Source organism: Rhinolophus sinicus, chromosome 18 (assembly GCF_057876585.1).
Source record: "Rhinolophus sinicus isolate RSI-liver-muscle chromosome 18, RSI-T2T, whole genome shotgun sequence".
NCBI lineage: Eukaryota > Metazoa > Chordata > Mammalia > Chiroptera > Rhinolophidae > Rhinolophus > Rhinolophus sinicus.
Window position 1 is genome coordinate 12,437,098 of NC_142518.1, and position 27,863 is coordinate 12,464,960.

The 27,863-nt window shown below is 39.4% G+C and overlaps 1 protein-coding gene across 18 annotated transcripts in view; it reads left to right on the forward strand.

The window, feature by feature from the left end:
- LOC109460239 (uncharacterized) overlaps positions 1 to 27,863 on the forward strand; it is a 259,735-nt gene that overhangs the window by 124,798 nt on the left and 107,074 nt on the right. For all 18 annotated transcript variants that reach the window (XR_016020010.1, XR_016020011.1, XR_016020013.1 and 15 more), the window contains one exon: positions 25,915 to 26,103. Coding sequence is in view for 10 of the 18 variants with exons in the window: in XM_088795090.1 (XP_088651216.1) it covers positions 25,915 to 26,103 (189 nt within the window). In the remaining 8 variants the exon portion in view is untranslated. The remainder of the gene's footprint in view (positions 1 to 25,914; positions 26,104 to 27,863) is intronic.

Here is a 27,863-nt window from a genome sequence, read left to right on the forward strand (position 1 = left end):
CAATAAGTAAACAAATTAAGTGGACGGGATCTTTGGCAGATAGTTCTGAGATCAAATATTAATTTATTAGTCAGAGTTCCAGCAGGAAACAGAAGGCACACTTAGCCAGGATATATGAAGACTATTTAATGAAGAAACTGTTATGGAGGTATTGAGGGAACCAACAAGAGATGTCAGGGCACCTAGAGACCAGCAATAGTGGGAAGCTCTTACTACCCCAGGGCTGGAAAGGAGAAGGGGAAGAAATGGTGTTTCCAGCTCCCAGGGAGAGCCGGAGCTATGGAGAGGGCATGACTGACAGGAGCCGTAGTTGTGAAGGAAGGCAACTGCTGCCATAACTATATAGATGGAGGTGGGGGGGAGCTGGGAAGAAATATCCCAACCTCTCTCTCTCCCTCCTCCCACCCTCCAATCTCCTGTGGTGACTCCCATTGGCCAAACCCAAACAATCAAGAGGATAAGGGAGTCTGGGGCACAGAGCAGAGCCAGGATGGGCCAAGAGTGGATTAGGAAGAGGGATTCAAGGCGAGAATACTCAGCATGCTGTAAGATGTGTAAATGGGGATGAAAGCAGTACCTACTTCCTAAATTTGTTTTGAGGATTAAATGAGACAGTGCATGTCTAATTCTTAACACAATGCCTGGCTTAGAAGAAGCTTCCAGTTAATGCTAGCTACTATTTTTATTTTGGGGCTATTTGAAGACACAGATGTACTTATTTGTTTCAAGTTATGGCCAGCTGGTCAATCAATGTTAAGACGCATGACCTCTTGAACATGGTTCTGAAAGCTGGCTTACAGGGATGTCTTTTCAAACTGTCTTTTCCCACCAAACTGCATGACTTTATATTCCTTAACATAACAAGTGATGTATCAGACAACAACTTCATCTCGTTTACCTGTACAATCATGTGATCCATTCAAATCACAAAGCAGAAACCAAAAAAATGTAGAGGAACTTCTCCTTCCCCTTCTGGAAAAAGAAGATGTTAAAAGTCCAAGTTTTTTTTCTCATTTGATTTGCAGGTGGACTCATAAAACATTCGTATTCTAGATTCTTCAGCTCCCAAAATTCTTCCCCACCTGCCTTGATTCCTGAAATTCTTCCATAAAAGAATAAAGCTTTTCTTTCTGCAACTGAAGTCAAGACAGGAAACGAAAATGGCCCTTGGGAAAAGAGCACATTGGCCAAAAGTTCAGATGCTTCCTGGCAGCCAGTGCTGATACAGGCAGAAAGGGAGTGAACAGGTTTCCTTTAACAACCCAGTTACTGCTGAGACTGACAGAGGCAAGATAAGTGGGAGTACTCCCCACTGGCTGTGCCAGGAAAGGAAGGTTCTCCAAGCCTGGGCTGAAATAAAAGGGGTATCACTCAAGGAAATCTGAGGCAGTGCCTCCAGCTGCAAGGGAGAACCAGAATAGTTCTTGACTAGAGCCAAGGTCAGAGCTGGGAAGTCAATTTATGTGTGCCATCCAAAAGGTGAGGCCAGGACAGAAAATTAGTATGGAATGTGAACTGTGCTTAGGGGTGATGGTCAAAATATTTAACAACAGGTGTAATAATATAGCGATGAAGATACAGTAGAAATATAATCTATGTGGGTGGAGCTAGAGGCGTATTTGGATATATTGATACATATATAATATATTAATCAAAAGTTAAATGCATATAAACCATTTATTCTCTAACTAAACTCTATGATTATATATTATAAAACTGTTTATTAAATCATTCATCATTTGTTTGTATTGTTCTTTTGTTGTTTTCAGTTTTATATACCACATATCAGTGAAATCATATGGTTCTCTGCTTTTTCTGTCTGACTTATTTTGCTTAGCATTATAATCTCAAGATCCATCAATGTTGTCACAAATGGTCCTATTTCATCTTCTCTTACTGCCGAATAGTATTCCGTTGTATATATATACCACAACTTCTTTTTTTTAAAAAATTTTTTGGGGTGACAATTGTTAGTAAAATTACATAGATTTCAGGTGTACAATTCTGTATTACATCATCTATAAATCCCAGAGTCAGTTCTCCTTCCATCACCATATATTTGATCCTTCTTACCCTCTCTCCCACCCCCCACCCCCCTTATCCTCTGGTAACCACTAAACTATTGTCTGTGTCTATGAATTTTTGTTTCTCATTTGTCCTTTTGTTGTTTTTGGTTTATATACCACATATCAGTGAAATCACATGGTTCTCTGCTTTTTCTGTCTGACTTATTTCGCTCAGCATTACACTCTCAAGATCCATCCATGTTGTCACAAATGTTCCTATATCATCTTTTCTTACCACCGAATAGTATTCCATTGTGTATATATACCACAACTTCTTTATCCATTCATCTATCGAAGGACATTTTGGTTGTTTCTGTGTCTTGGCCACCATAAATAAATCTGCAAAGAACAAGACAAACAAATGAGAAACAAAAACTCATAGACATAGACAATAGTTTAGCGGTTACCAGAGGGTAAGGGGGAGGGGGCTCTAGAAGAGGGTAAACGGGGTCTAATATATGGTGATGGAAAGAGAACTGCCTCTGGGTGGTGAACACACAATGTGAGATATAGATGATGTATTACAGAATTGTACACCTGGAATCTATGTAACTTTACTAACAATTGTCACCCCAATAAACTTTAATTAAAAAAATCATTCATCAAATAGTTCGTAATTTATAAATTATACGTTGATTTTTAGAAAGTTTTGATATGGTTTTTGACATGGGCTGTTACTACCAAATAATGCCCCTGAGTGAGCAGTGATTTGACATAGGGAGCAATATCAAATTCTTCTAACGATTACACCGTTAAATTGATAGTCATGAGGTAACTTCATGACTAGTCTCAATTCATAGATAATTCATCTTAATATCATATTGTTCTTGGGGCTAATGCCTTTTCAGCTTCTGCTGAACTTTAGCATTGACATTTGGAGTTTCTGGCTCTTATAATTCTATCTGAAAATTTTGTAGATTCAACACCTTTTTATTTTATTTTCATGACATTTTATGACTAAGTCCTCAAAATTATTTATTGGAATTTTACATAAAATTAGTTGTCTTAATTGAAAAAAAATGTTCTCCTTCAGTCCAAAGAGATTCAAAACATCATTTGGTCAAACTTCAGGTTTCAATCCCATGTGTTTTTTTCCTCATATTTGTCATTAAACAAAAAATCCACTTAAAATAATTTTTAAGGTAAATGAATAATATTTCTTCTTGGAATTGATATTTGCTTACTTTCAAAGGGTATGTCCTAATTCTTTGTTTCTAATGATGTCATCCTCCTCTGTTTCATACTTTGATTTATTTTATTTTATATACTCAACTTTTCCTTTCATCTAATCAATCTGCCAGCTTTGCTATCAAAGCATTTCTTTCTTTCAGAGCTGAAGAAAGTTACTGACACCTCCGTTAGAATATCATTGACTTAAGCCAAATCTCTTAAAAATATTATTTTCCAAATATTTATTTAACTCCATTTAATAATTGCTTTTAAAATGATTATACTTTAGGCTAGATATCGTCTCCAAACGGCTTTTGCAGCTTCTAGCCCTACAGACTACCCAGGAGATCCAAATATTCTCATTTTCATGATTTCAATTTCCAGATTTTCCAATGTTTTATTTAATTCTTTCTCATTATTATTTTTGTATGGTAGTATATGATAAACTGTATGGTGAAAGGATTTTAAATGTTTTACTTCAGAGGTTGTTAAACTTTTTCTGTAGTGGGCCGGGTGGTGAATATTTTAGTCTTTGCTGGACACAGGATGTCTGTAGGAAACATTCAGCTCTGCTGTTGTAGTGTGAAAACAGTCACAGACAATATGTGAATCAATGGGCATGGCAGAGTTCCAATAAAACTTTATTTCAGATATGGCTGAGCATGAGTGCATCCAAGAGGAACTGTCTGGATGGGTTGACTCCATGGGTCTGGAGTTCAGGAGTGTGTTCTGGGCAGATGAATATAGATTTCAGAGGGGAAGGTCATCTAAATATGGGTGGTAGTTGAAATCTTGGGAATGGACTTATCTCTGGAATAAGGACAGGATGGGGAGAGGGAGGAAACGAGGAAAGTAGAAATAAGGAGTGTGGAAGTAAAATGACAGGCGTGGAGGAGGGAGAAGTGAGAGGAGGGGAGGGAAGGGAAAGACTAACACAGGGCCTTGGAGAACAGTGATATTTAAGGAGAGAGAAAGCAACCATAAGAAGCCCATGAAGAAGACAAAGAAAGATCAAGCAAAGATCAGGAGGGACATGAGAAGAGGGTGGGGGTCATGCGAGTCAAGAAGAGTTCTGAAAAGGAGGCAGTGGCCAGCACTGTGGTGTGAACTGGATTTGGCAGTGAGGTCCTTAACTGCCTTAGTGTGAGCAGTTACAGGAATTTGCTAGGGGCTGAAGACAAATCAAAGTGGTTTGAATAATGAATGACTAGGAGGTGAGAAGTGAAAATCATAGTAAAGAAGCTGGATCAAAAGGGAAGGACAAAATGGCTGTGGCAAGATGGGAGAGAGAGTAAAAAGAAGATGTGATTTGAACGTGTTTATATCCTAGATGAATAAAAGGTGGAGGAGGTATGAGGGTTGAAGATGCGAAGTGCTGGGAAGGGAGGGGCACCCCTGCCCGGGGATTGTAAGGTGGACACACCCTCACAGAAATGGAGGGAAGACTCTGAGGGTGGGAGGGGGATAGAATCTGTCTGACTTGTGGGGACAGCGTGAAGGAGAGGGCTTTGTCTTTGGCTTCCATATTCTCTGTTGTGTGAAGAGGTCACAGGCCGAAAGAAGAGAACAGAAAGTGTGTTGTGAAAGTTTGAAAGAGTTGCTATGGATCATGGGAGAGGGGGATGCGATCAGGGAGTGGGACCGTGGAGTTGAAAATTTTAAGATTCTGGGTGTCTCTATTTCTCTCCAACTCTCTTGCCCTGGCTTTACTGATATTGCCAAGCTGTGATGTCATCAAATAGAAAATTAAAACTATGTAGCCTGTATTTTGTGCCTGGGATTTTCTTGTTGCATTCCCTGCTGCTTCCTGTACATGGCCAGTCATTTGACATTGAGAGTCACCTCTCTACAGTGGTTCACACACTCCTAATTGGGGATAGGAAGGTAAACAACCAAGTGGATCCCCAGTAGTTCCCCCATCAATCTTACAGCATTATGAGTTTCTAAATAATTCTGGTTCGGTTCTTTTTTCCACGGAGTTTGCATAATCCAGTTATCAGCCCCCAGAGTCCTTTCAGGCTAGCCTTGGACTGTGACTGGCTTCTCCACAGACCCCCTGTGAGTGGTTCCCATAATTACAAAGATAGTAAGTGCCCTTGAGGTCTGATTTCCAAAGTTACCAATCCAACAGGCTTGAGCTCTCAGAGACCCGTGATTCCTCCTTAGGTCTGCATGCTGTCTGGGCTTTTCTCTAGCCGCCAATACCCTTCTTTGCCGCTATGCACACGCCACCCACCGCCACCACCACCACCACCAGGTGGGCTACGTTGGGCATGGCACCCCCTGGAGGCAGACAGACCCATTGTTCTAGGCACTTGGCAATGGAATGCCCGTTCTTTCTGGTAAGCAAGCCTGCCATGTCACAGGCTGTAGGCCCTTCAACCAGCCAGTTACTTCCCAAGTGACCGAAGCTCTGCATTTACAGTGTAGAATTGAAAATGTCCCTCCATTTTTGTGGGTCCTATCTGCTAGTCAAGGCAGAGACTGAATGCCACCTCCTCCGTACAGCCTTCCTTCCTGCTTGTGAATAAATGTTAGTTTCCCCTTCTCTAAACAGCCAGAGTCTCACCTGTGCTTCACGTTCATTCACATTCATTCAGTAAATATTTATTGAGCATCTTCTGGGACCAGGCTCTGTGCCAAGTGCTTGAACACAAAAATGAAAACATAAGCCTCTTTCATCATAGAACTTTCCGGAGTAACTGGGAAACAGTTGTGTACATGAAAATTTTATTAAAAAATTATTGTGTGAAAAAAAATTATTGTGTGGTAGGTAGTATAGTGGTTAACAGCGTGGGCTCTGAGGCCGGACTGTTTTGATTTGAATCTCAACTCCACCACTAACTGGCTGTGTGAACTTGGGCAAGTCCCTTCATCTCCCTGTGCCTTATTATTGCTATCTGTACAATAAGACAGCAATAATACTTACCTCACAGAGTCTAGACTACTGAGAGTACTCTGTAAGTGGGTTCTTCTCCTTCTTCCTCTTCTTCTTCCTCTCCTCCTCCTCCTCCTCCTTCCTGTTCTTCTCACAGTTACAAGTACAAAGGGAAGCTACAGCATGGGCGGAGCACTTAGTACTCCTGACTTTACATTGCAGTTCTTCGTGTGAGAGTCTCATCTCCCCTCCCGAATTCTGAGGTCCTTCAGAGCAGACTTATATTTACTAACTGTATAACATTTAACTCAGTTCTTTGCACTTAGTAGGTGCTCAATCAATGTCTACCTGTTTAATGAAAATGGATTTACCCAGATTTGGGTCAGCCCCCAGGCCACTCCAATTAAGTGTAAAAGTAGCAGGAGCTGCCCCTTGCCTTTCAGACCAAATCCTGAGGGATTTGCATGTGTCTGCAGTCAGAGGAAAGGGGCAAATGAAAATGAAGAAAAAGCTGCTTTACCTGGACATGCCATGTATTCATCCGGGGCTTTACATTTATTCCCTGTCATGAAGGCCATCTCAGGTTTGGCATTTCTGCTTCCATGATGTAAACATTTCAAGGGTTGGTTACTTGGCTTTGGAGTTCCCTGGGTGGATCTCAGCACTCAAAAATCTATCCTGGGAGCTGTTAGTGCTTTCCCTACCTCGTTAATAAACTCACTGAAAGAGAACAGAAAGATCAGTCTTAAGGTCCACAAATGCGAGCACCTTATTGTTTCCCTAAAAAACTCACTTTTCTCTATTTGAAGTAAGTTGTCATTGACCTATTATGGAATTTTCCAGAAATTCCTCAAATTTCTTAAACTTGGAGTTGTGTGGTTCTGAAAAGAAAATATGTCATGCTGGTTTTAATGGTTTTGAAGTCTTGGCAAGTTTCTATTCTGGATTGAACCCTAGACGGACTTTGAATTAATTCTAGTTAATGATGGAGTGGACAGCTTGCCAGTTGCCGACTTCACTGAAGTAAGTTAAGGCAAGTTGAGGTAATATGTTTTTCTTTCCTACCTTGGGTATCACATGCTTGACTAATACCTTCATTACTATAATTTCCAGTCTTCTGTAATCTCATTAGAGAAGTGTTTTTAAAATACGATTTCATAAAACATATGCAGAACACTAATTACAAGTTCCTCAAGTAAATTTGTATTATGACATAGAATTTTAAAAGGGGCAGGGATTAAAAACTGGGACTCGATGCAGCAAGAATGCAATGAGTGTTCATACACAGGGTGGCCTATTTTTGGAGGGTGAAGGAATCACAGAATGTAGGGAAGAAAGTCAGATCAGAGGTCTTCCTACCCAACTACTCAGAGTGCTAAATCCCATCTACAGGATGCAGTATCTCCAGGAAGAAGCAGGTGTCTGTATATCAGAGTCGATTGGTGCTTTTCCTGTCTTCCCTTGACATTCAACTCTCCAGTCTTGGACACCTGTGACTCTCTTCCTGAGGGCACTTTTGTTGGAGCACATTCAGCCCACATGCAGGGCAAGCCCGGAGTGCTGCAAAGTTCGTGATTTTGGAAGCATTTCTGAACCAATGGTGGATGGAGAATTGGTGAATAAAGCCTCCACCTTCCTGATCCCTGGCAGGGACAACTGTGAGGTAGGCTGTCCTGTGTCCCAGAGCTCCCAGCAGGACTGCGCTCCAGTCGCCCACACCGGTAACTGGCCTGCTAACACACCTATCCTTGGCTTCCTTTCTTTCCTGGTCTCACTTCCCCTCTCTCTCACCAGTGTTTCCTGGGACCACCTCTCCAAGAAACTTTTTGCACTTGAATGTTCTCTCAGAGTCTGCTTCTGGAAGGTCTCAAACTAAGATAATTCTTAGTTCTGCAACTGTAGTTAGGTCTTTCCTTGAGGATTGTGTACATCCCCCAGCTGGCCTCCCGCCTACAATCTCTTTTCTTTCCTTTCTTAACCACCCATTGCTCCCAGGTCATCCTTCCTCCTGAAGCATTGCTCGCTTTTGTTGTCCCCCCCTGCTCTTTTACTATTACCCCCCACTTCTAAGAGGGAACAAAAGCTCAAACCCCTCTCATAATCTGTCCCATACCCCTCCCCAGCCTTTGACCCACAACACCCTTGAATGTGTCAGGCGCTCCTACTGACCTACCCTGCTCACAGTTGCTAAATATTTGTGGAATCAAAAAGCTTAAAGGAAGGTGAGAAAAGTCATCTGGGCATTATACTTCTACCTTTATCCTACTTAAGAGAAGTTCAAAGTACTTCTTTGCACTTAGAAATTTCCTGTAAATAGATTGGAAACTGTCCTGTCACTCCCCTAGTTCGTTTATTCCAGAGCTAAGGGCTCTTATCAGTACAATTAGAACAGAATTCCACATGTGAATGTCCTCCTGTGGTTTCTTATCCTGGAATTTAACTTTAATTCCGGGAGGGAATTAAGCCACTGGTTTTCCAATTGCTTTTCTATTCTGTTTAAGCCGAAAATAGGTACTGTAATGATAAACATTCACAAACGCAGACAGAAGGAGGAAGATGGTGTACCTGAGCTCTGTCTCGGCTCTGTTTGTTATAGCTCGGGTAATATTGAAGAAGTCATGCAGTTTCTCTGAACCTCAGTTTCCTCATCTGTAAAACAAGGCACTTGTCTCTAAGATCCATTTTGGAGCTAACGTGCTGCTGACGTGCTGCTATGATTTGAAGCTGTGGCTGCTGGGAATGAATAGATGGGTATATTCAAAGGTTCAGAGTTGAGTCTAAATTTGTGCATGCATCCCATAGTTTTAGTTTAGTCAGTCCAAAAAAATCCACTTAATTGTTGAAGTCCATAAAAATGATCAATGAGTGTTACCCATCAGGACATACACTGAAGTCAGCCGCAGTCTTTGCTTCCCTCCGAAGCCCCTGCCTCTCCCCCTCCACCAGTATCTTCCTGACCTTCAGGCTGGATGATGATAACCTGTCTAACTCGGTCCTGGCTTCCTCTGGAGACAAATAAATATTCAATGCGAAATGAAAGCCACACATGTAATAATGTTGGGATTAATGAGGTGCTGAATTGTATTCTTACTTTGCTATTGTTGGCAAGTGTGGGATTCAGTCGAGTTCAAAACTGTGGAACCATTCGTAAAACAGAAATGTTAGTCCAAAGTTCTGCATTCACCCTGGGGCTCAATATCCTACTGCAGTGGAATGGCAGGGCCCTCAACATCTGGGAGACAGGGCAGACAGTACTGGTGTGATGGAGTCTAGGGGCTCCGGGGAAGCCCCACCTCCAGCCTCCATGCTCAGCCCGTCACAAAGCAGAGGAGAGGGGAGGGGGAGGGGAGGGGGAGGAGAGGAGAAGATGACTGTTCCCACTTACTTAGCTCTCGTGAAGGTTGCTGGGAAGCGCCGTCCATTAGACCAGAGTTGGTAATTAAAATGTAAACTCATTCAGTTCCGAGATGAACTAGCCTCCAAGCAGAACTGAAAGGGGATGTAAATCAAGCATCATATGTGCAATTTCTCACATATTCATTCCAATAGCTCTGAGGTGTCATTAGTCCCATTAGACTTATGAAGAAACCGAGTCTTAGAAAAGTAAGCGACACACCAAGCTCTTCTAGTTGGCAAGCCAGGGTGTAAACCAAGGCTTTCTGCCTGTAACTCCAGCAGTCAGTGCAGCCACCACCCATCCTACCCTCAGAAACACAGGAATATATTCCAAAATGTGCCTTTTCTACTGATCTATGTGGCAGGTGGGAGTGAAAATTGGAACCACCTTTGTGAAAAGCAATTTGAATTATGTATCAAGACCATTTAAAATGTTTTTTACCTTTTGATTGTGTAATTCGATTTTTAGGAATCTTTCTGACAGGAGTTGCCTGAGAGGTGGGTGTTTATCAGAGTTTAATGCCCAAAGATGCCTATTACAACATTATTTATAATAGTAAAATGTTCTAAAATCCCATTACTAGGAGAATGGCTAGAGAATGGCAGAGGCCCCAGTTAGGCCAGAACAGAGGCTCATATAGATTGGGTGTCCCCACCCTTTGAGTGTAGGTTTGAATTCACTGACACACATGGCCACTGAAGCAGAAAAAGCATTAACTCAAGCCCACAGTTGGTGTTTAGCTATGTAGACACATGTCAAATAGACTCAGTAGGGAGAAAAAGGATACCAACAGAAGCCAGCTTATAGGGATAGACGATAGCCACCACCCCCCCCAAATAATTAATCCTAGAAAAGAAGGGATTTGGGGTGATGAAGTAGATTCAGCAACACAGCTTGAGATTCCAAGAGAATGTTGCAACACTGTAGGGGGTAAGTGGTGGGAGGGCTGCATGTTGTGAACTAGGATAGCCAGCTCATTAATTTCTGTACACTTCAGAGCTCAAGTAATCTTGCTGTGGGACCCCTCCTCTGAAGGAATGTAATGCAGAAGGGAGCCCAGTACAGAATGTGTCACATCTGAGGAGGCTGCTGGGTAATTGAAACATGTGAGGAGTGGAATCATGAGCAGGAAACTGAATCTGCAGGTCTTTGTTCCTTTATGAGGCAGAGCCCGGGTGAAGCAGAGATCTTTTCTGAATAGGACACTGGAGGCTGTGCTAGAACTTGAAGAAGCAGAGGTCAACAGAGTGCTGTGGCCCAGACTGATGGGTGTGAACACAAAGTATCCCTCGCTTTTCCCAGACACTCAGGAAAGATTTCACAAGGGACTGAAATTTTTGAATGAGTAAGTGAAGCTTAAAGGATATGAGATGCAAGTATTCATGTGAAAGTTACCTTTCAACATCCACAAACGATAAGGCCTGGGATTCAGGTCTCATATCCTATGGCACATTTTGCCTATTTCTTGCTGGTACATTTAATCTCCTGGAACAAACTCTCCCCTCCCCAACATTCTACCTCACAGCTTATCAACCACCAGCTTGGGACCTTCTCTTGGTCTGTTGTCCTGATAACCACTTTGGCCCTTGGGCATATAACTCATCTGCCCTTGGCTTGTTTTTGGACTACCCTCTTGTCTTGAGTCCCACCCTGGACTGCCATCTCCCTACTTCCATTGGACACATATGAAGAAATGTCTAGTAGCCATGAAAAATAATGCTTAGGAAGAGTTTTAAGTGGAATGGGAATAGTATTGGATATAATCATAAGCAAGTAATGCAGGATCAAACAACTATATATAGGATGATTTTCATTATAAAAATATATTTAAAATAGTGGAAAGAAATATGCTAAAGCCTTAAAATGGATAGTGGGGTTATGGATGATCTATACTTTATTTTTATTTAACTTTTCATTTTCTATGAACAGGAAGGCATTATTTCATACTTCCAAAAGGGAGGCATTAAAAATGTGCTCTTTCTTTCCCTCCTAGTGCTGACAAATGAAAAGGTCAGGCAATGCACAAATCTATTACATTTGGGTTGAAAATAGATGGAAAATAGGCTAAAGCAGCTCATCTGGTTTAGCCATATCGGCTGATAACCAATTGATTGCTTAATTTGGCATTAGTTTGGGCCACTTGAGCTTTTATGCAACCTCAGGGAGAGAATTGAGCTATTCCATATCTGGAAAACTGAGATGGTACCATCCTGATATAGGTAGTCTAAGGGGAATAATTTTGTATGATTTAGCAAGTTAACGTTTGAACAGAAAATGCTGCTCTGTTCTTCAAGTGTCCTTTAAAAATAGTTTATTGAGACTAGACGACCTCCCAGTCCAATTGCAAAAGAACTTTCAGTTCCCATTTATGATAAGTGAACCTTGAATCAAACATTGACCAATAAACCAAATGCAATCACGAGGATTTTTTGTTAGCTATTAATATAAGCAAGCGTATACATTTATATTTTAAATTCAGAATTTACTTCTTGAACCCAACCAACTTGTCCTTTCAGCTAAGATAGCTATAACTTATTTGTAACATGTTTTATGCTCCTATTTTTTCTTTAAGAACCATTGGCACTCATGTATTTGCTCTGTAGTTGCTTTCCACAAAGTTAAAATAATGCATTTTTCCTTCAACTATTATTGTATTACTACAATACAATGGTTTTAATTGTATGCACTTTCTCCTCTCTGCCTAAACATAAAGATTCACTATACACCAGAGGTACTTATTAAATATGAAAGAATCAAAGGATTTGGGACGCTCTAATCAGTATCTCCAGTTTTAAGTACCATTTCCCCTCTCTGGATTTTTGCTTCCCTCTATTTCCCCATCCCCAATCTGTTTCGTGTGCTATAGTTTGATTATCTGATTAAGAAAAGCAATTTTTAAAAACTCTCATAGGCGCCAGCATATAAACACTTTCATGTCTCTACCATCTTAAAACACTACAACAAAAACAGTTCCGGGTTAAAATGGAGACCAGATGTTGATAAGCTAAGGACAAGTACATTGCTTCTTGGACCTCCAAACCTCCAAGGGTGGGAGAGAAGAGGAGCTCCAAAGCTCTGAATGGACCTAGTAAAAGCCACTCTCCTCCTTTAACGCTCACAGCTTCGCCATCACACTCCCCTTGCAGACCATCGGGGACGCATGCCTTCCTGCCTTCTCTCTGTTATGGGCTGAATTGTTCCTGAAATTCATATGTTGACTTCCCAACCTCTGGTGCCTCAGAATGTGACCATATGTGGAGATACGGTCTTTAAAAAGGCGATTAAGTTAAAATGATGCCCTAGGGTGGGGTCCTACTCCAATAGGACTACTATCCTTATAGGAAGAGGAAGAGATGCCAAAGGGGCAACCCTGTGCAGGGGCAGCAAGATGGCAACCATCCGAGAGCCAAAGAGAGAAGCCTTAGAAGAAACCAACCCTGCAGGCACCTTGATCTTGGCGTTCCAGCCTTCAGAACTATGAGAAAACCAATTCCTGTTTTGTAAACCACCTAGTCCGTGGTGCTCTGTTATGGCAGCCCTAGCAGACTGAAGCAGCCTCCATCTCTGTTTGTGCCTAAAGCACAGCACTCCCAAGTCACCCCTCTTCATTCCAACTCTCAAACCCTCATGGCTTCCTTCAGCTCCTAATCCAGTATTTTCAAACTGTGCATTGGAACCCATTAGTGGGTTATGAAGTCAATTTCATGAATCTTGACCAGCATATGAAAACTTAAATAGAATAAAACAGAAGAAAATACAACAGAATGACACAGAAGAGGATAGATGCCCTGCATGGAGTGAAGGTAAGTATTGCCTCTCGTGAAATCTTTATTTCCATCATATATGTAAATACATGTATACGAGTTCATGCTACAACCTGTATTTCATTCTGTGGGTCATGATAAAAGTAAATGTATAAATGTCTAATTATTACATTGTTTTGTATACCTGAAACTAATAATGATAATAAAAAGTAAATGCAGAAGCAAATGACCCCATATTCTGTCTCTCTCCAACTCCCAAAGTACTTCCGTCATGAGCAAAATCTCCCATGCACTTCACCTCCTCCTGTTCTGTTTACCTTGCTCAAACCAAAACTGAAAAACACAAATCTCATCAACATGATATAACTGGGGCAAGGTTGGACGTTATTAGGTGTGTTCCAAGCAGGAAACCTTCTACTTTATCTTGACTCACATTGGATTTATATAGAATAACTTTGTATTCATTTTTAGAGGAGGAAACGAAATTTAAAACTATTTATGAACGGCTAGAAATATGTCTTAGAAAATCATGTCTAAAATTAAAGTGTAAATTTCATAATCATAATTTTCACTGAATGTTTTTCTTTTCTAAGATGTCATTAACTGTAAGATGGACCATTATTTTAATAATGGCTTCTCAGGCAAGAAAGAAACCTTGTAGAGTTGTGCTGTCCAATATGGTAGACATTAGTCACTTGTGGCTACTTACATTAAAATAATTAAAATTTAAAATCCAGTTCCTTAATATCACTAGCTACATATCAATGTTTGGGTAGCTACGTGTTGCATGTTATAGAACATTTCCATCACCACACAAAGTTTTACTGGACAGTACTGCTATAGGGTTTTCATGAATGAGGGATGGTAAAGAAGGTTTGACGGCAGCTGTGGCTTGTGAAAGCAACAGAGAGCAAGTTGCTTTGGAGGAAATGGATTTTAACAAGTGGTGTGTGGGGGTTATAGTTGGATCTTTACATACTTCAAGAGAAGGTAGTAAAAATTGGAATTGCACAAAAATGGAACCCTATGACAATAGACATATCAACGTAAAACAGCAATTACAATATTTTTTTATTAAGAGCTTGCTGTTGTCAAACACCACATTAAGTTATCTGTGATTACAACTCTAGAAAGTAAGAATTAGCCATTTCTACAGATGGGAAAATTGAGGGTCAAGGAGTAAGTAACTTGTTCAAGAGCAGTCCAAGGAAGTGACAGACAAGGATTTAAAGCCAGTTTCTAAACATCATTCTCCTGTTACACCAGCAGTTCTCAACCCGAGATTTGAGGGGAGTCAAGAGGAGCTTTAAATCACTTGGACTTATTGGGAAACCAGGAACACTTCTACTCCCAGGAAACCCTTTCCAAAAGTCCTCTTTTACCTTTCCCCACCCTCCCTTTTACAATTCCCTCTGTTGTAGCCATTCAGAGTTTACAACTCTCAGAAGGCAATAAGGCTGAGGCCTGCATGGGATCATGCAAAGGGGATCCTAGACACATAGAATTAGAATCTCTAAGTGGGATGTAAAGGCAGGAGATGTGAATTTACCAAAAAATTCTCCCGGTGATTCTCATTTGCATGCTCTAGTGGAGGAAATTGTACCACACCAGAAAAACATTGGCAGTGAAGTTGGAATTCACAATGAAGTTGAAATATTTAGTTAAATTAAATTAATTGTTGTAAATATAGTTACTAAATTGAGTTCAAAATCCAAAGCCAAATCTTGAAAAAGAATATTTGTATAAGAAATGTAGCATGATAATTGAGTTTTATGACCCCAGATTACATTAGTAAAGAAATTTATGGGAAGTAAAAATCAAAAAACAAAAAATAAAAACCAATTAATTGTTAAATGGATGATGTGAAAATTTATTTTTTTGTTCTTCATTTTGATAGAGAAATATAGGTTCAGGGCCACATTTAATAAAATTAAGGGTAATCACTCCTAGAAATAAAAAACACCTTACAAATTACCACTGAAGAAAACAAAAACACAGTAGAAATGACAAAAGCAAGAAAATGTGGAAAATAGCAAATAAGACTAAAAGAGAGTATAAAAAAAGATACCAGAAATAGGAGCAAATGCATCAGTTCTTATGCTAAATTATATATGTTTTACACTCTGTAATAAAAAGCAGAGATGTTCACTTTGGGCTAAAAACAAACAAAATATGGTTATGCGATGCTTATCAAAGATGACCTAAAACAAAATTACACTGAAAGGTTAAAATTAAAAGAGTAAATAAAGACATATTAATCAAAGGTGAGCAAAAGAAAGCATCAGTGGCAATATTACTAAACAGAGGATTCAAGACAAAAACACTATTCAAATGAATATTTATTAAATACTGGGAAGAGGGAGGACTGTATAAGCTTAAAACAATGAAAAACTTCTCAAAGATACTTTCATAAGGAGAAAGTTTACTGCACTTAACTATATAAAAATTTTAAATGTTTGAATAGTTAAAAGCAACACAATCAGTTGAAAAAGAAAAGAGCAAACAGAAAATATTTTCAACAACTGTAACACAGGGTTAATATCTTTAATATATAAAGAGTTCTTGTAAATCCTTGAGGAAAATATTAATGTAAAGATAGACAATTCTAAAAGAAGAAAAATGAATCTAAATCAAAGAAATTAGACTAGCAATGAGATCACTTACTCTCTAACATTAACCATTTTAAAAATTCCATCAAGAGCACTGGTGGAAATATAAATTGGTATCTTATTATCTGGAGATAATTCTGGCACTAGCTCTCCAGAGCTTTGAAAATATTCATTCCTTTTGAAACAATAACTTCACTTCTGGGAATCAAGCCTCCAGACAGAATCAGAAATGCCAGGTAAAATTTATGAACAAAGATGCTCAGGAAAATATTCTTTATGATAGAATTTTGAGAGAGCCAGAATATTAAATGATGGTGGAAAATGTTAGAAAAGTATGCTACGTCCCTAAGACTGAGTATTCTGGATCATCGAAATTATATTTGAGAAATTGTTATTAAAATAAAGAAATGATTTATGGTATAATGTTAAGGAAAAAAGAAAAGGTATGCCATAGTCTATAAACTGGATAGTAAATTGCATACACCTTTTTATCTCAACTAAATTAATAGTATTTGCCTTTGAATAATGGAATTATAAGGGTGTTTTTTTCTTCTGCTTCAAAATGGTTTTATGGACTTTCTCAACTTTCTACATTGAGTACAGGTTGCTTTTAAAATCAGGAAAAAAAATCTGAGTAGTCTCTAATAAATGGTGTTGGGAAAACTGGACATTCACATGCAAAAGAATGAAATCATACTCCTATCTTACACCACTTACAAAAATTTAAATGGATTAAAGACTTAAATGTAAGACCAAAACCATAAAACTTCTAGAAGAAAGCACAGGGAAAAACTCCTTGACATCGGTCTTGGCAACAATTTTTTGGATATGACACCAAAAGCACAAGCAACAAAAGCAAAAATGAACAAATGGAGTTGCATCAAACTAAAAAGCTTCGCACAGCAAAAGAAACAATCAACAAAATGAAAAAGGCAACCTATGAAATGGGAGAAAATATTTGCAAGCTATATATCAGATAAAGGTTTAACATCCAAAATACATAAGGAACTCATACAACTCAATAGCATGAAAACCAAATCTGATTTTAAAATGGGCAGAAGACCTAAATGGCACCAGGGGGGCCAAAAAGGTATACACATGACTTGTGTTCATCTTTCGTTATCGGTATATATTATTACAATTTTAATACAGTTTTTTCCTTTCTTAAAATGTGTATACATTTTTGGCACCCTGTGTGTGTATATATACGCACACATATATATGCAATGGAATGTTACTCAGCCATAAGAAAGAAAATCCTGCCCTTTATGACAACATGGATGGACCTTGAGGGCATTACATTAAGTGAAATAAGTCAGGCAGAGAAAGACAAACACTGTATGATCTCACTTATGTGTGGAATCTGAAAAAAGCCAAACGCATAGAAACAGAGAGAAGAATGGTAGTTGCCAGGGGCTGGAGGATGGGGAAAATGGGGAGATGTTGGTCACAGGGCACAAACTTCCAACTATAAGATGAATTCATTCTGGGGATCTAATGTACAGCATGGTGACTGTAGTTAACAGTACTCTACTATATACTTGAAAGTTACTAAAAGTAAATCTTAAATGCTCTCACCATATCTACACACAACAAAAGTAATTTGTTGGATGAAGGATGTGATAACTAACCTTACTGTAGTAATCATTTCATAATATATATGTGTATCAAATCATCATGTACACAAACTTACACAATGTTATAAGTCAGTTGTGTCTCAATAACTTGGGAGGTGGGGGAGGAGAAAAACCCTAAGTGCAGTAAATCTAGCTTTAGATTATAAAATAAAAAATGAAAAAATCTAAGTAGAAACAAATCACTGTCACTCTGAAATCTTTAGTTATAGACGTCTTTTATTAATCAGGATTCTTTGCTGCAGAAACTTTCTCTGGCAATCTTTAGCAAAAGTTAATGTGTTGCAAGGATTTGGCAGACAAAAAGAGAAGGCTTGGAAAAGCCTAGTTAGTAATGGGGTGCTGTGATAAATGACCTCTAACCAGTCTTCATATTCTGATATCACTCAGGCTTCAAAGACCTGGAAGAGAGTGTCCCATGGCCTAGTCTGGGTCACTGTCTGCATCAGGATGAGGGAGCTGGCCCATTAACTTCCACCGGGGGAGGCAGATACCACCTCTCTCCAAAACGAGACAGAGAGGGAGAAAAATGAGCCTCCAAAACTATTAGGGTGCTGTTAAGAAGGGGGATTAAATCTTATTGAACTGGAATGTTATGTTACCAGTATATGTCTTTTCTTTTGGTAACTTTGCTTCTGAAGTGTCTTCTCCGTCATTCTTTTTTTATTATTATTAGTTTCAGTGTACGAAAGAATGTAATAGTTAGACATTTATACCCCTCTCCATCATTCTCCTAATAATTTCTTATATCCCTGATATGCGGTATCTCTCCCCTGTATTCCATTTCAACTTTCTCACTCAAGTCACCAATAAAACTGCCTGTTAGATCCAGTGGATGTTTCTCAGCTCTTATCTTTCTAGATATCTTAGTTTGGGTTCCTGTCAAAGCAGAACCTGAGACAAGAATTTGAGTATAAACAGTTTATTTCACAGGTGATCCCAGGAAATACAGGTAAAGGAATAAAAAGGTGAAAAGGAAAGGGCAGGAAGTCAACACAGTGTGTGTTATCAAGCAAGTTACTGCTGTGGGTAACCAGAGCTTAATCTTGCTGGGGAACTCTGGGAAATGGTGTAGAACATGCATCTCAGTGATGCCACTCAAGGGGTAAGGGAGCAGGAGTACTTACACACCAACGTCTCTCAATCACCGGTTGAGGGTTGCTTGAGGGAGAGTGGGGTGCCTTAATTCCCTGGCACTTCCAGCCTGCCAGGTCCAAGGACAGAGCAGGCTCTGGAAGCCAGAGAAAGTCCAGAATCAAAGAGATGCAGGTTCTGGCAGTTGGAAGTCTGGCCACATACACTGATAAGGACTGAGGCACCAACATTTGCTCTATTAGACATTTCTGTGTCTTGTACACTGCTCATGACTCTTCTTGAAAGTCTTTCTTCCTTGGATACTGGAACATACCATTCCACTTGTTTTCTGCCCTCCGCTCCTGCCACTTCTTCCCATTCTTCTTCATAGATTCCTTGTCTTTCCCCCTATACTTAGGTGTCGGTAACCAGCCACTGTTGTCTTCTCATTCACACAATCTACTCATCACCCTCAACACATCCTTGCCACCAACTATAGACTGACTGACCCAGACTAATATCGCTAGCTCTGCTCTCTTTTGTGGAGTCTAGACCCAACAGCTTAATGAATGTCTACAGTTTGGTCTCCCATGAGCACTTTAACCCCAAGAAGTCCAAAACTTACCTCTCTAAATCTGATCTTCTCTCTACATCTCTCTCTCCCCTGAGTTCTCTGTCTCAGAATAGCAGCACCATCCATCCGGGTCTGAAGCCAAAAACCTGGAGTCATCCTTCCTAACTCTTCCCTCTCCTCACCTCTGATGACTAATTGGTCACAAAGTCTTAACAATCCTAACTTCTGATCTTGTCTTTTCTGCCCTTTCTACTTGTAAAGCAGGCTGCCTTTCTGTACGATAGTCAATAAAGGCAAGGTATAAAAGGAACTCCTAGCTTTCTCCTCAACCTTTGTTTGCTCCTTTTGGGCTCATTCCAGTTCCTGAGCCTTTGTTGACTTCATTCCTGCCCTTTTGGCTTGGAAAGACCTCAGCTTCCTGGTTCTTCTCAAAGTGTTTGCTACAGCCATAGAGTTTAACTTATCCTCAGGGTCTTCCCACTCTTGGGAGGATGCTGAATCAGTTAGGATCCAGTTTGGTTGTGAATGACTGAAATCCAAAATAACTGGGGCTTTCATAGGCTAGAAGTGTATTCATTGTTTATGTTAAAAAACGTCCGGGGCTGGTATGGTCCCCCATAGTGTCTCAATTTCTGCTTCTGAGGGAACCTAAGTTAAAACAAAGGGGTGAAAATAAACTTGGGGCATTTGATTCAAAAATAGTCTCCTGAGCACAGTTCTTTAACAACTTGGTTAAATTTCAGGTCTACATAAATCTGTGGAAGGTAGAAACCCTAGGAAGATTTTCAACAAGTTACTTCTCCATGTGGAACTATCACATGACACTGCTATGCAGCAGCCTACAAAAAGCTTGGTTATGAGGGGAATCAGAGAATGTGACTTTTTTCCTTCTGAGGTTCCCCAGGACACTCCTGCCCACAGTTTCTCCCGCACCATCGCCACCAGGCTCTAACTCCTCAGCATCTTTCTTCCCCTCTTCCCCCCAGGCCTACTCATTCGGGGTCTAGTAACCAGCTTCCTGGCTTTCTCAGGGTCTTATCCCACGTAACTTGCACCTATTATCCACACCCATTATCTGAGGGAGCTGTAACTAAGCTGGCAGAGTCACAAGAGCTGAAAGCTGAAACTTCTAAAGTGTTAAGAGTTGATAATGGCTTGCTGAGTTAACCCCCCAGGAGATATTTGCATCTTAATAGGAACAATCTGGAACCAGTGTTTTTACAGCAGTTGGCTCTCAAAGAGTGGTGACTATCTGAGCAGCACCCCGGGGTAGATAGATGAGGCTACTCGTGGCCTTAGGCTACCAGTGCAGGCATTCTGGCCACTCCTGGAGTCCCACCCACTGGCAGCTCAAGGAAAGAGGGGGTACAGCCACACCTGTAATCCACACTGACACATTGGTAGGAAAACCCCCTTACACCATTGAGGGAGGGATGGTGCCAGCTTGTTGCCCAGGAAGCAAAAGCAATATTGAAAATCATTGCCTAAAAACAGAAAAAAAAATGCTGTTTTTATTGGGAAAATTTCCAAAACTACATAAAAGTAGAGAATACAATACTTTTGGATCTATCACCCATATTAAACAACCACTAATACTTTACTATTCTTGTTTTATCAAGTATCCCCCCACACAGTTTTTTGAAGTTTTCTCTAAAGCAATCTCAGTTGTCATGTCCTTTCATTTTAATATGCATTTCAAGAGAAGGAAAGAACAGAGGGAGGAAGGAAAGGAGAATAGCTTTCTCATGTAACCACAATGCTGTTATCACAGTTAATACAAATGAATAACAATTCATAAATATCATCTATCACTCAGTCCATATCTAAATTTTAAGACAATTGGGAAAATAGAGGAGTATTTTTTTTTTTACCATTTTAAAACTTTTTATTGAACATATGCATGTATACCAAAAAAATGTATGCATGTGTCATAAGTGTACAACTAATCAAATTTTCATAAAATGAACACACTCATTCAGCTAGCACCCAGATTAAGAAATAGAATATTACCAGCACCCTAGGAACCCCTCTTGTGCTTGTTTCCAGGTAGTACTCCATGACTGGCAAGTGTAACACTGTCCTAATACCTAATGGCACAGATTCGTATTGGCTGTGTTTGCACTTTTATAAATTGAACCATGCCTCGCATACATTTTTGTGTCTATTTTCTTTCGTAAGATTTGTTTGTTGGACTCAACAACAAAAAAACAAGCAACCCAATTGAAAAATGGGCAGAGGACCTGAAGAGACATTTCTCCAAAGAGGACATACAAATGGCAAATAGACATATGAAAAAATGCTCAACGTCACTAATCATCAGAGAAATGCAAATAAAAACCACAATGAGATATCACCTCACCCCAGTCAGAATGGCTATCATCAACAAGACAAATAGTACCAAGTGTTGGAGAGGCTGTGAAGAAAAAGAAACCCTCATGCACTGTTGGTGGGATTGCAGATTGGTGCAGCTGCTATGGAAAGCAGTCTGGAGGTTCCTCAAAAAATTACGAATAGAATTACTATATGACCCAGCAATCCCTCTCCCGGGTATCTACCCAAAAAATCTGAAAACATTTATCCATAAAGACAAGTGTGCTCTGATGTTCATTGCAGCTTTATTTATGGTGGCCCAAAATGTCCTTCAATAGATGAATGGATAAAGAAGTTGTGGTATATATACACAATGGAATACTATTTGGCGGTAAGAAAAGATGATATAGGAACATTTGTGACAACATGGATGGATCTTGAGAGTATAATGCTAAGCGAAATAAGTCAGACAGAAAAAGCAGAGAACCATATGATTTCACTGATATGTGGTATATAAACCAAAAACAACAAAAGAACAAGACAAACAAATGAGAACCAAAAACTCATAGACACAGACAATAGTTTGGTGGTTACCAGAGGGTAAGGGGGTGGGGGGTGGGAGGTGAGGGTAAAGGGGATCAAGTGTATGGCGATGGAAAGAGAACTGACTCTGGGTGGTGAGCACACAATGGGATTTATAGATGATGTAATACAGAATTGTTCACCGGAAATCTATGTAATTTTACTAACAATTGTCACCCCAATAAACTTTAATTAAAAAAAAGATTTGTTTGTTGGAATTATTAGTATTGTTGCATATCATTGTAGATCCTCCATTTTCATTGCTATATAATATACCATTATGTAAATATATCACAATTATTAACAGTCGATTGGCATTTGGGTAGTTACTCATTTGGGGCTATTAAGAATAGTGCTTTTATGAACATTTTTGTGCATGTCTTCTAACACATACATTATGCATTTTGGTTAGGAGTATGTATGTGTGTGTAGTTGCATCTCTGAGGTTAATTTGCATTTCCTTTATGACTAATGAAATTCAGTGGCTTTCTATATGGTTCTTGGCCATTTGCATATTTTCTATTGGAAAATGTCTCTGTCTATTTTTGTTTTAGGTTATCTTTTTTTAAAGAGTTCTTTATTTTGGATATTTGGAATTATTTGTTGTGTGTGTATATTGCAAGGTTCTGTCTCTCTCCCTGTCTCTCTGTTTCTCCCTCCCTCCCTCCCTCTATTCTTCTTAAACAAAACACCAAAAACACTGACCATATGATAAATTGTACTTTATTAAAATTATAAACTTCCATTTGCCAAAATTACCCATTAAGAGACTTGAAATGCAACCCACAATGGGAGACAGAGGAGTACTTTTTAAATGATGGGACTTTTTTACAACATCAGAGCAGACAGATTTGTAGGAATAAACTAGGGGAGCAGAGACCATACCCTCTTAGACCCTCTTAGAACATCCAGTTGACCCAAAGTAAGGCGGTGGAGTCTTGTTAAGCTGAAAAAAGCTAATTATCTCCTTATACTTCTTCCAATAAAAAGTAAAAGCACCTTTTCCAGTTTCGCCCTGTGCTTCTATTCACAGGATTTTGTAAGGTACTGGAAGGTTACTTCTACCCACTTCAAAGGGCTCATATCAGACTCCCTCTGAAACAATGTGAATTGTACTCCTTGTACATTCTAAGGGGGAACATTGCAGTGTCCACTTGTTATTCTTTATATCAAAGGCTCAGGTTAAACATGATGAGGACTTGTACATTTGTACATGAGCCAGGAATTGTCCATTAACCTACTAAATGATCCAGTCACAGTCTACTGAATTTGGAAGAACTGCCAAGGATGAAACAGCTTTTCCTACTCAACTGGAACTAAGGGGAAATGATTTGGGACAGACAGTGACAAGTCGGAGAAAGATAAAAATCACAACTCCCACTAGCTTGCTTAGAAGAGAGTGTGCTTTAATTTTATCTGATAGAGCTTCTCCTTGCTTAAAAATGAGTGTTTTCTAGTTAAAGCTAACATTTTTGAATTTTCGTTACCTCCCTGGCTCTATTCTCAGGACTTGATATGTCTTAGCGCATTTCATCCTCATAATCCTATGAAGTAGATATAATTATTCTCACTTTACGAACAAGGAAATGGAAGTGCAGAGAAGTTAAAAGATAAACTTGCCCAAGATTGCACAACCAGCAATAATGGGAAGATAAGTGGGGGAGGAAGAAATTTTCCTCTATCCTCGTTTCTTTTGGCTAGTCTAATACTTAAATCAACATGAGACAGATTAACAAGAGAAAATAACCAAATTTAATTACATACGTATGTATGGGAACCACACATCCATGAGAGGTTCAGAGACAGAAAGGTAAAATGAGGTATATATGGCATCCAGAGCCAAGGAATGAAGTAAGGCACCTGGGGCTTCAGAGGGGACGAGGGTCATTTACAGGACAAGTAAGAAGAACAGATGTTTAGTAATTAGATGCTTGTCCTGTCCTACAGATTAGTTATGAAAAGTTATTTCTGCTGATATCATTTATTAAGAGCAAAACTCCAATTTAAATTCTTTAAGGTAGAAGTAAAAGTTTCTCATGAGCCCCACAGGGTCTCGATACCCTTCATCTCAAAATAATCCATATGCCAAAGTGGCACATCTTGAGGGAGCTTGTTCTGAACCCCTTCAGAGGTAAGGCCTGTACCCAGGGCATCAGACTATGGCCTACACTCATAACCACTATATTGCACTACCTTGGGATGAAATGCTATGAGTTTTGTACACACAGTCTTATCTGATATTATTACTTTCATTACTTAGCTCTGTCCCAACACTTTCACACTGTTCTAATTAATCAGTGCTTACTCTCCTGTTTTTCCAAATGAAGCTATGAGCTACTTGAAAGCAAGGACTGCTGTGTCCTAAATGGCCGACGCTCATAAAATGTATGCAGCAGGACCAGGGCTTGAGTGAGGTACTCACTTCCAGTGTGAAATTTAAGAGGGCTCAAAAAAAGTCAGCAATCAAGATGAATAATATTTTAATGCAAAGTTTTTTAAAAACCAAAATATGCCATGCTGAGTCATATGGGAGCCTGAGGCAAAAGGAAAAATCAGAAATAGTGATCCTATCTTTAAAAATATTGGCATTTGGGTCATATCATGGAATTTTTGCATTAATTTTGACTTCTTAAAAATATTGCACTAAAATATTATTTTTCTTGATTATTGAGTTTTTTGGTGTATCCCCACCTTAAAATTTGCTCTTGAGGTAAGTACCTCGTTTTCCTTACCCGAGTCCAGGCAGTGGGTATAACTGAATAAATGGTTGAGTTCACATGCCAACATCTACATTTTATAGAAGAGAAAACTGAGACCAAGGTGCACAGAAGTGGAAAACTTTATTCAAGGCCACACAACTAAATGGTGTTGATTCTTTTGGAATTGCAACATCAACTTTGTAACTTCTGCTATCCCAAACTTAATATCTTAAAAATGGAATTTATGCTCTGGCTAAGAACAATGAATGGCACAAACAAATGAAATTTATAGGTAGGACAAAAACGTGAGCCAATGGTTTAGAGGTTGCTCTAACAAATGCATTATCAGCTACTTACATATTATAATACTGAAACATAAGACTTGATTGCCATCATTGTAAAAAAATTATTATCATTAATTTATTCAACAAACATTTATTCAGTACCTACCATGGAATTGATTTTCTTTTGTGTTTTTTAGTAGAACTCCTACTGGGCCATAAGATGAGCCCAAAACACAGGTAAATCAATTAATTTGTTAGATTAACCTCTGGATATAATGGCATTAAATGAAATGACTATGTGTTTTATATCTATAAAAAAATAAAACCAGAGCATAGTTGCTACTCTCAGTGAATAATGGAAAAGACAAATATAGCAACACACATAAGTCAACAAAACTTAAAGTTGTAAGAGACATTGTTTCTAGGAAATTCTTTGTATTTGCCTGACTCGTCTGAAGTTGGTTATCTTGGTTATTTCAAGCAGGTTGTTAACAAGGTCACAGCCATTGACCAACACTCTCAAAAGGTCCCTCAAAGAGCATGTCCTGCTAACAATGACTCATTCCTTAACCACTCACTGAGTACCTACCATGTACCAGATTGTGTGTTAGATACTGGGGCTACTCGGCTCTGGAGTCAGGGATTGCTTTCAGTGGGGAGGAGATGGGAGAAGGTCAACAGGCAAGAGTTCAGAGGTCTACCAGGAAGGTTCATGGAAGACTTCTCAGAGGGGCCAGGAGCATCCCCGTTTAGAGTTGGGGTGTTTGAAAGGGCCCAATAGATAACTCCCCATTGGAGATCTGAATTACTTATAAAATAAGACAAAGAAATTGGCAGTTAAAGACCGAACTATTACCTTTATTCCTGATACAGCGTATATTGGAGACTGTGGCTTATACCTGCCAACAAGTGGGCTTCGCAGTGCTGAACCTCACAATTAGACTTACCCACTCACCCGGCATCCCTGGACCAAAGCAGACCTTGACAACTTCAGGGACAAACTCTGCCTCTGGAACACTGGAAGAGAATGGTGGCTCCCTGGGGCAGCATGCACCCAAAAAGGTAGGATTGGACGACGTGTGTCCATATATTTTGTGTGCCGTATAAACAGTGTGATGGAAATGTGCACGTGTATATAAGTGAACTTTAATATGCTTCCTAGAAGTACTTAGCATTTGAGCCATCTAATCAAGAATCTACATTCTGGAGAGGTTTAAGCACTATAAATATTGTTATCTAAATCTATACCCAGATTTAGATATGGGTATATCTAAGTTATTAATAAACTTAATAAATAAAAAGGTTAATAAATTTAAAAAATTAATAAATATGTTAGAAGTAATTTTTCATTAGTGCAATGATTGACATTTTATATATATATATATATATATATATATATATATATATATATATATATATGGCCGACTAGAAAGATTTGACTGGCTCAACTGCCTTTGCACAAATGAGGTGTACAAATCTGGCATGCTGAGTAGTCTAATGTCTTCAGAGCGGTGCCCTGGGTCTAAAGCCTGGTGCGTCCTGTGCCCACCATGTCATGGAAAATTCAGTTGGAGGCTTAACTGTTGGATTGGCTGGCTCCAGGTCTCTCACAAGGCTACAATCCAGCTCTCAGCCAGGACTACAGCTGTCTGAGACTTGATAAGGCTAGAGGGTCCCCTTCCAAGAATATTCACAAGAGCCCTCAGTTCCTTGTCATGTGGATGTGGGCCTCTCCATTGGGCTGCTCACATGTGGCAGCTGGCTTGACCCAGAATGGATGATGGTGATGATGATGATGATGAGAGAGAGAGAAAGAGAGAGAGATCTCACTTCCTTTTATGATCAAGTCTAAAGTCACCATCACTGTAATTTATTCTATTCATTAGAAGCAAGTCACTACTAAATCCAGCCCCCCTCCAGGGAAAAGTATTACACAATATCAGGGGATCATTGGCGGCCATACTGGAGGCTACCCAGCACACCTTGTGAATTGTTAACTGACTACGCAAGTGGCAGCCTCCAGATGCTGTGAAAGTGGTTACACATTATTTATCAACCTTTCTCTCATAGTTTTGCAAACATAGTAACACCAGTACCTCTTTGCTCTGCAAATGCAAAGGGCACTCCAGCAGGTAAATGGACAGTAATAACAACTCCCTTTGCACTGCAAAGATTCAAGGGAGGTTCGGATGAATTGCTTTGAGGCAGTTTTTGTTTGTGTCTTTGAAGTACAAGATTGTTCCTTAATTAGAATGATAGTTCGGTTTGTATTTCTCAGGCCCACCTCCACCAAGCCAGCAAAACTAGATGCCAGTCTGAGCATAAAAAAAGAACTATTGACTCTGATAGTTCATTTTATTTAAACCCTTATTCTGAGATGACCTGTGAAAACAAGCAAAGTGTCACTATAATCAGGAATTTTTGAGTGAAAGTTGTCAGTATTTTCCAAAGAACAAAATGTGGATTTGCTTCAGGGAGGTTAAAAAATTTCTTTTCTTGGTTTTAAAACACACACACTTTCTCTTTCATGAAAACATTAAAGTAAAAAAAAAAAACTAAATGCTTTGCTTGCTAATAAATTTACTAAATAGAGATTTGGGCTGAGTTAGCCAGAGGCAAACATGGTCTCATGTGAATATTTTCTAGTCGGTATACCGATATGGTCATTTGATGGGTTAGAGATGTGGGCCCTTTGTCTATTTTTAGCCCATTATTTCTGCAGCCTCAGCCAGTGCCCGTGCAACTTCATTCGTGGGATGAGGCTCTTCATACCAGTTCCAGATAAAACCTCCAAATAAGCAATGAAATGTTCATGGGAAAAA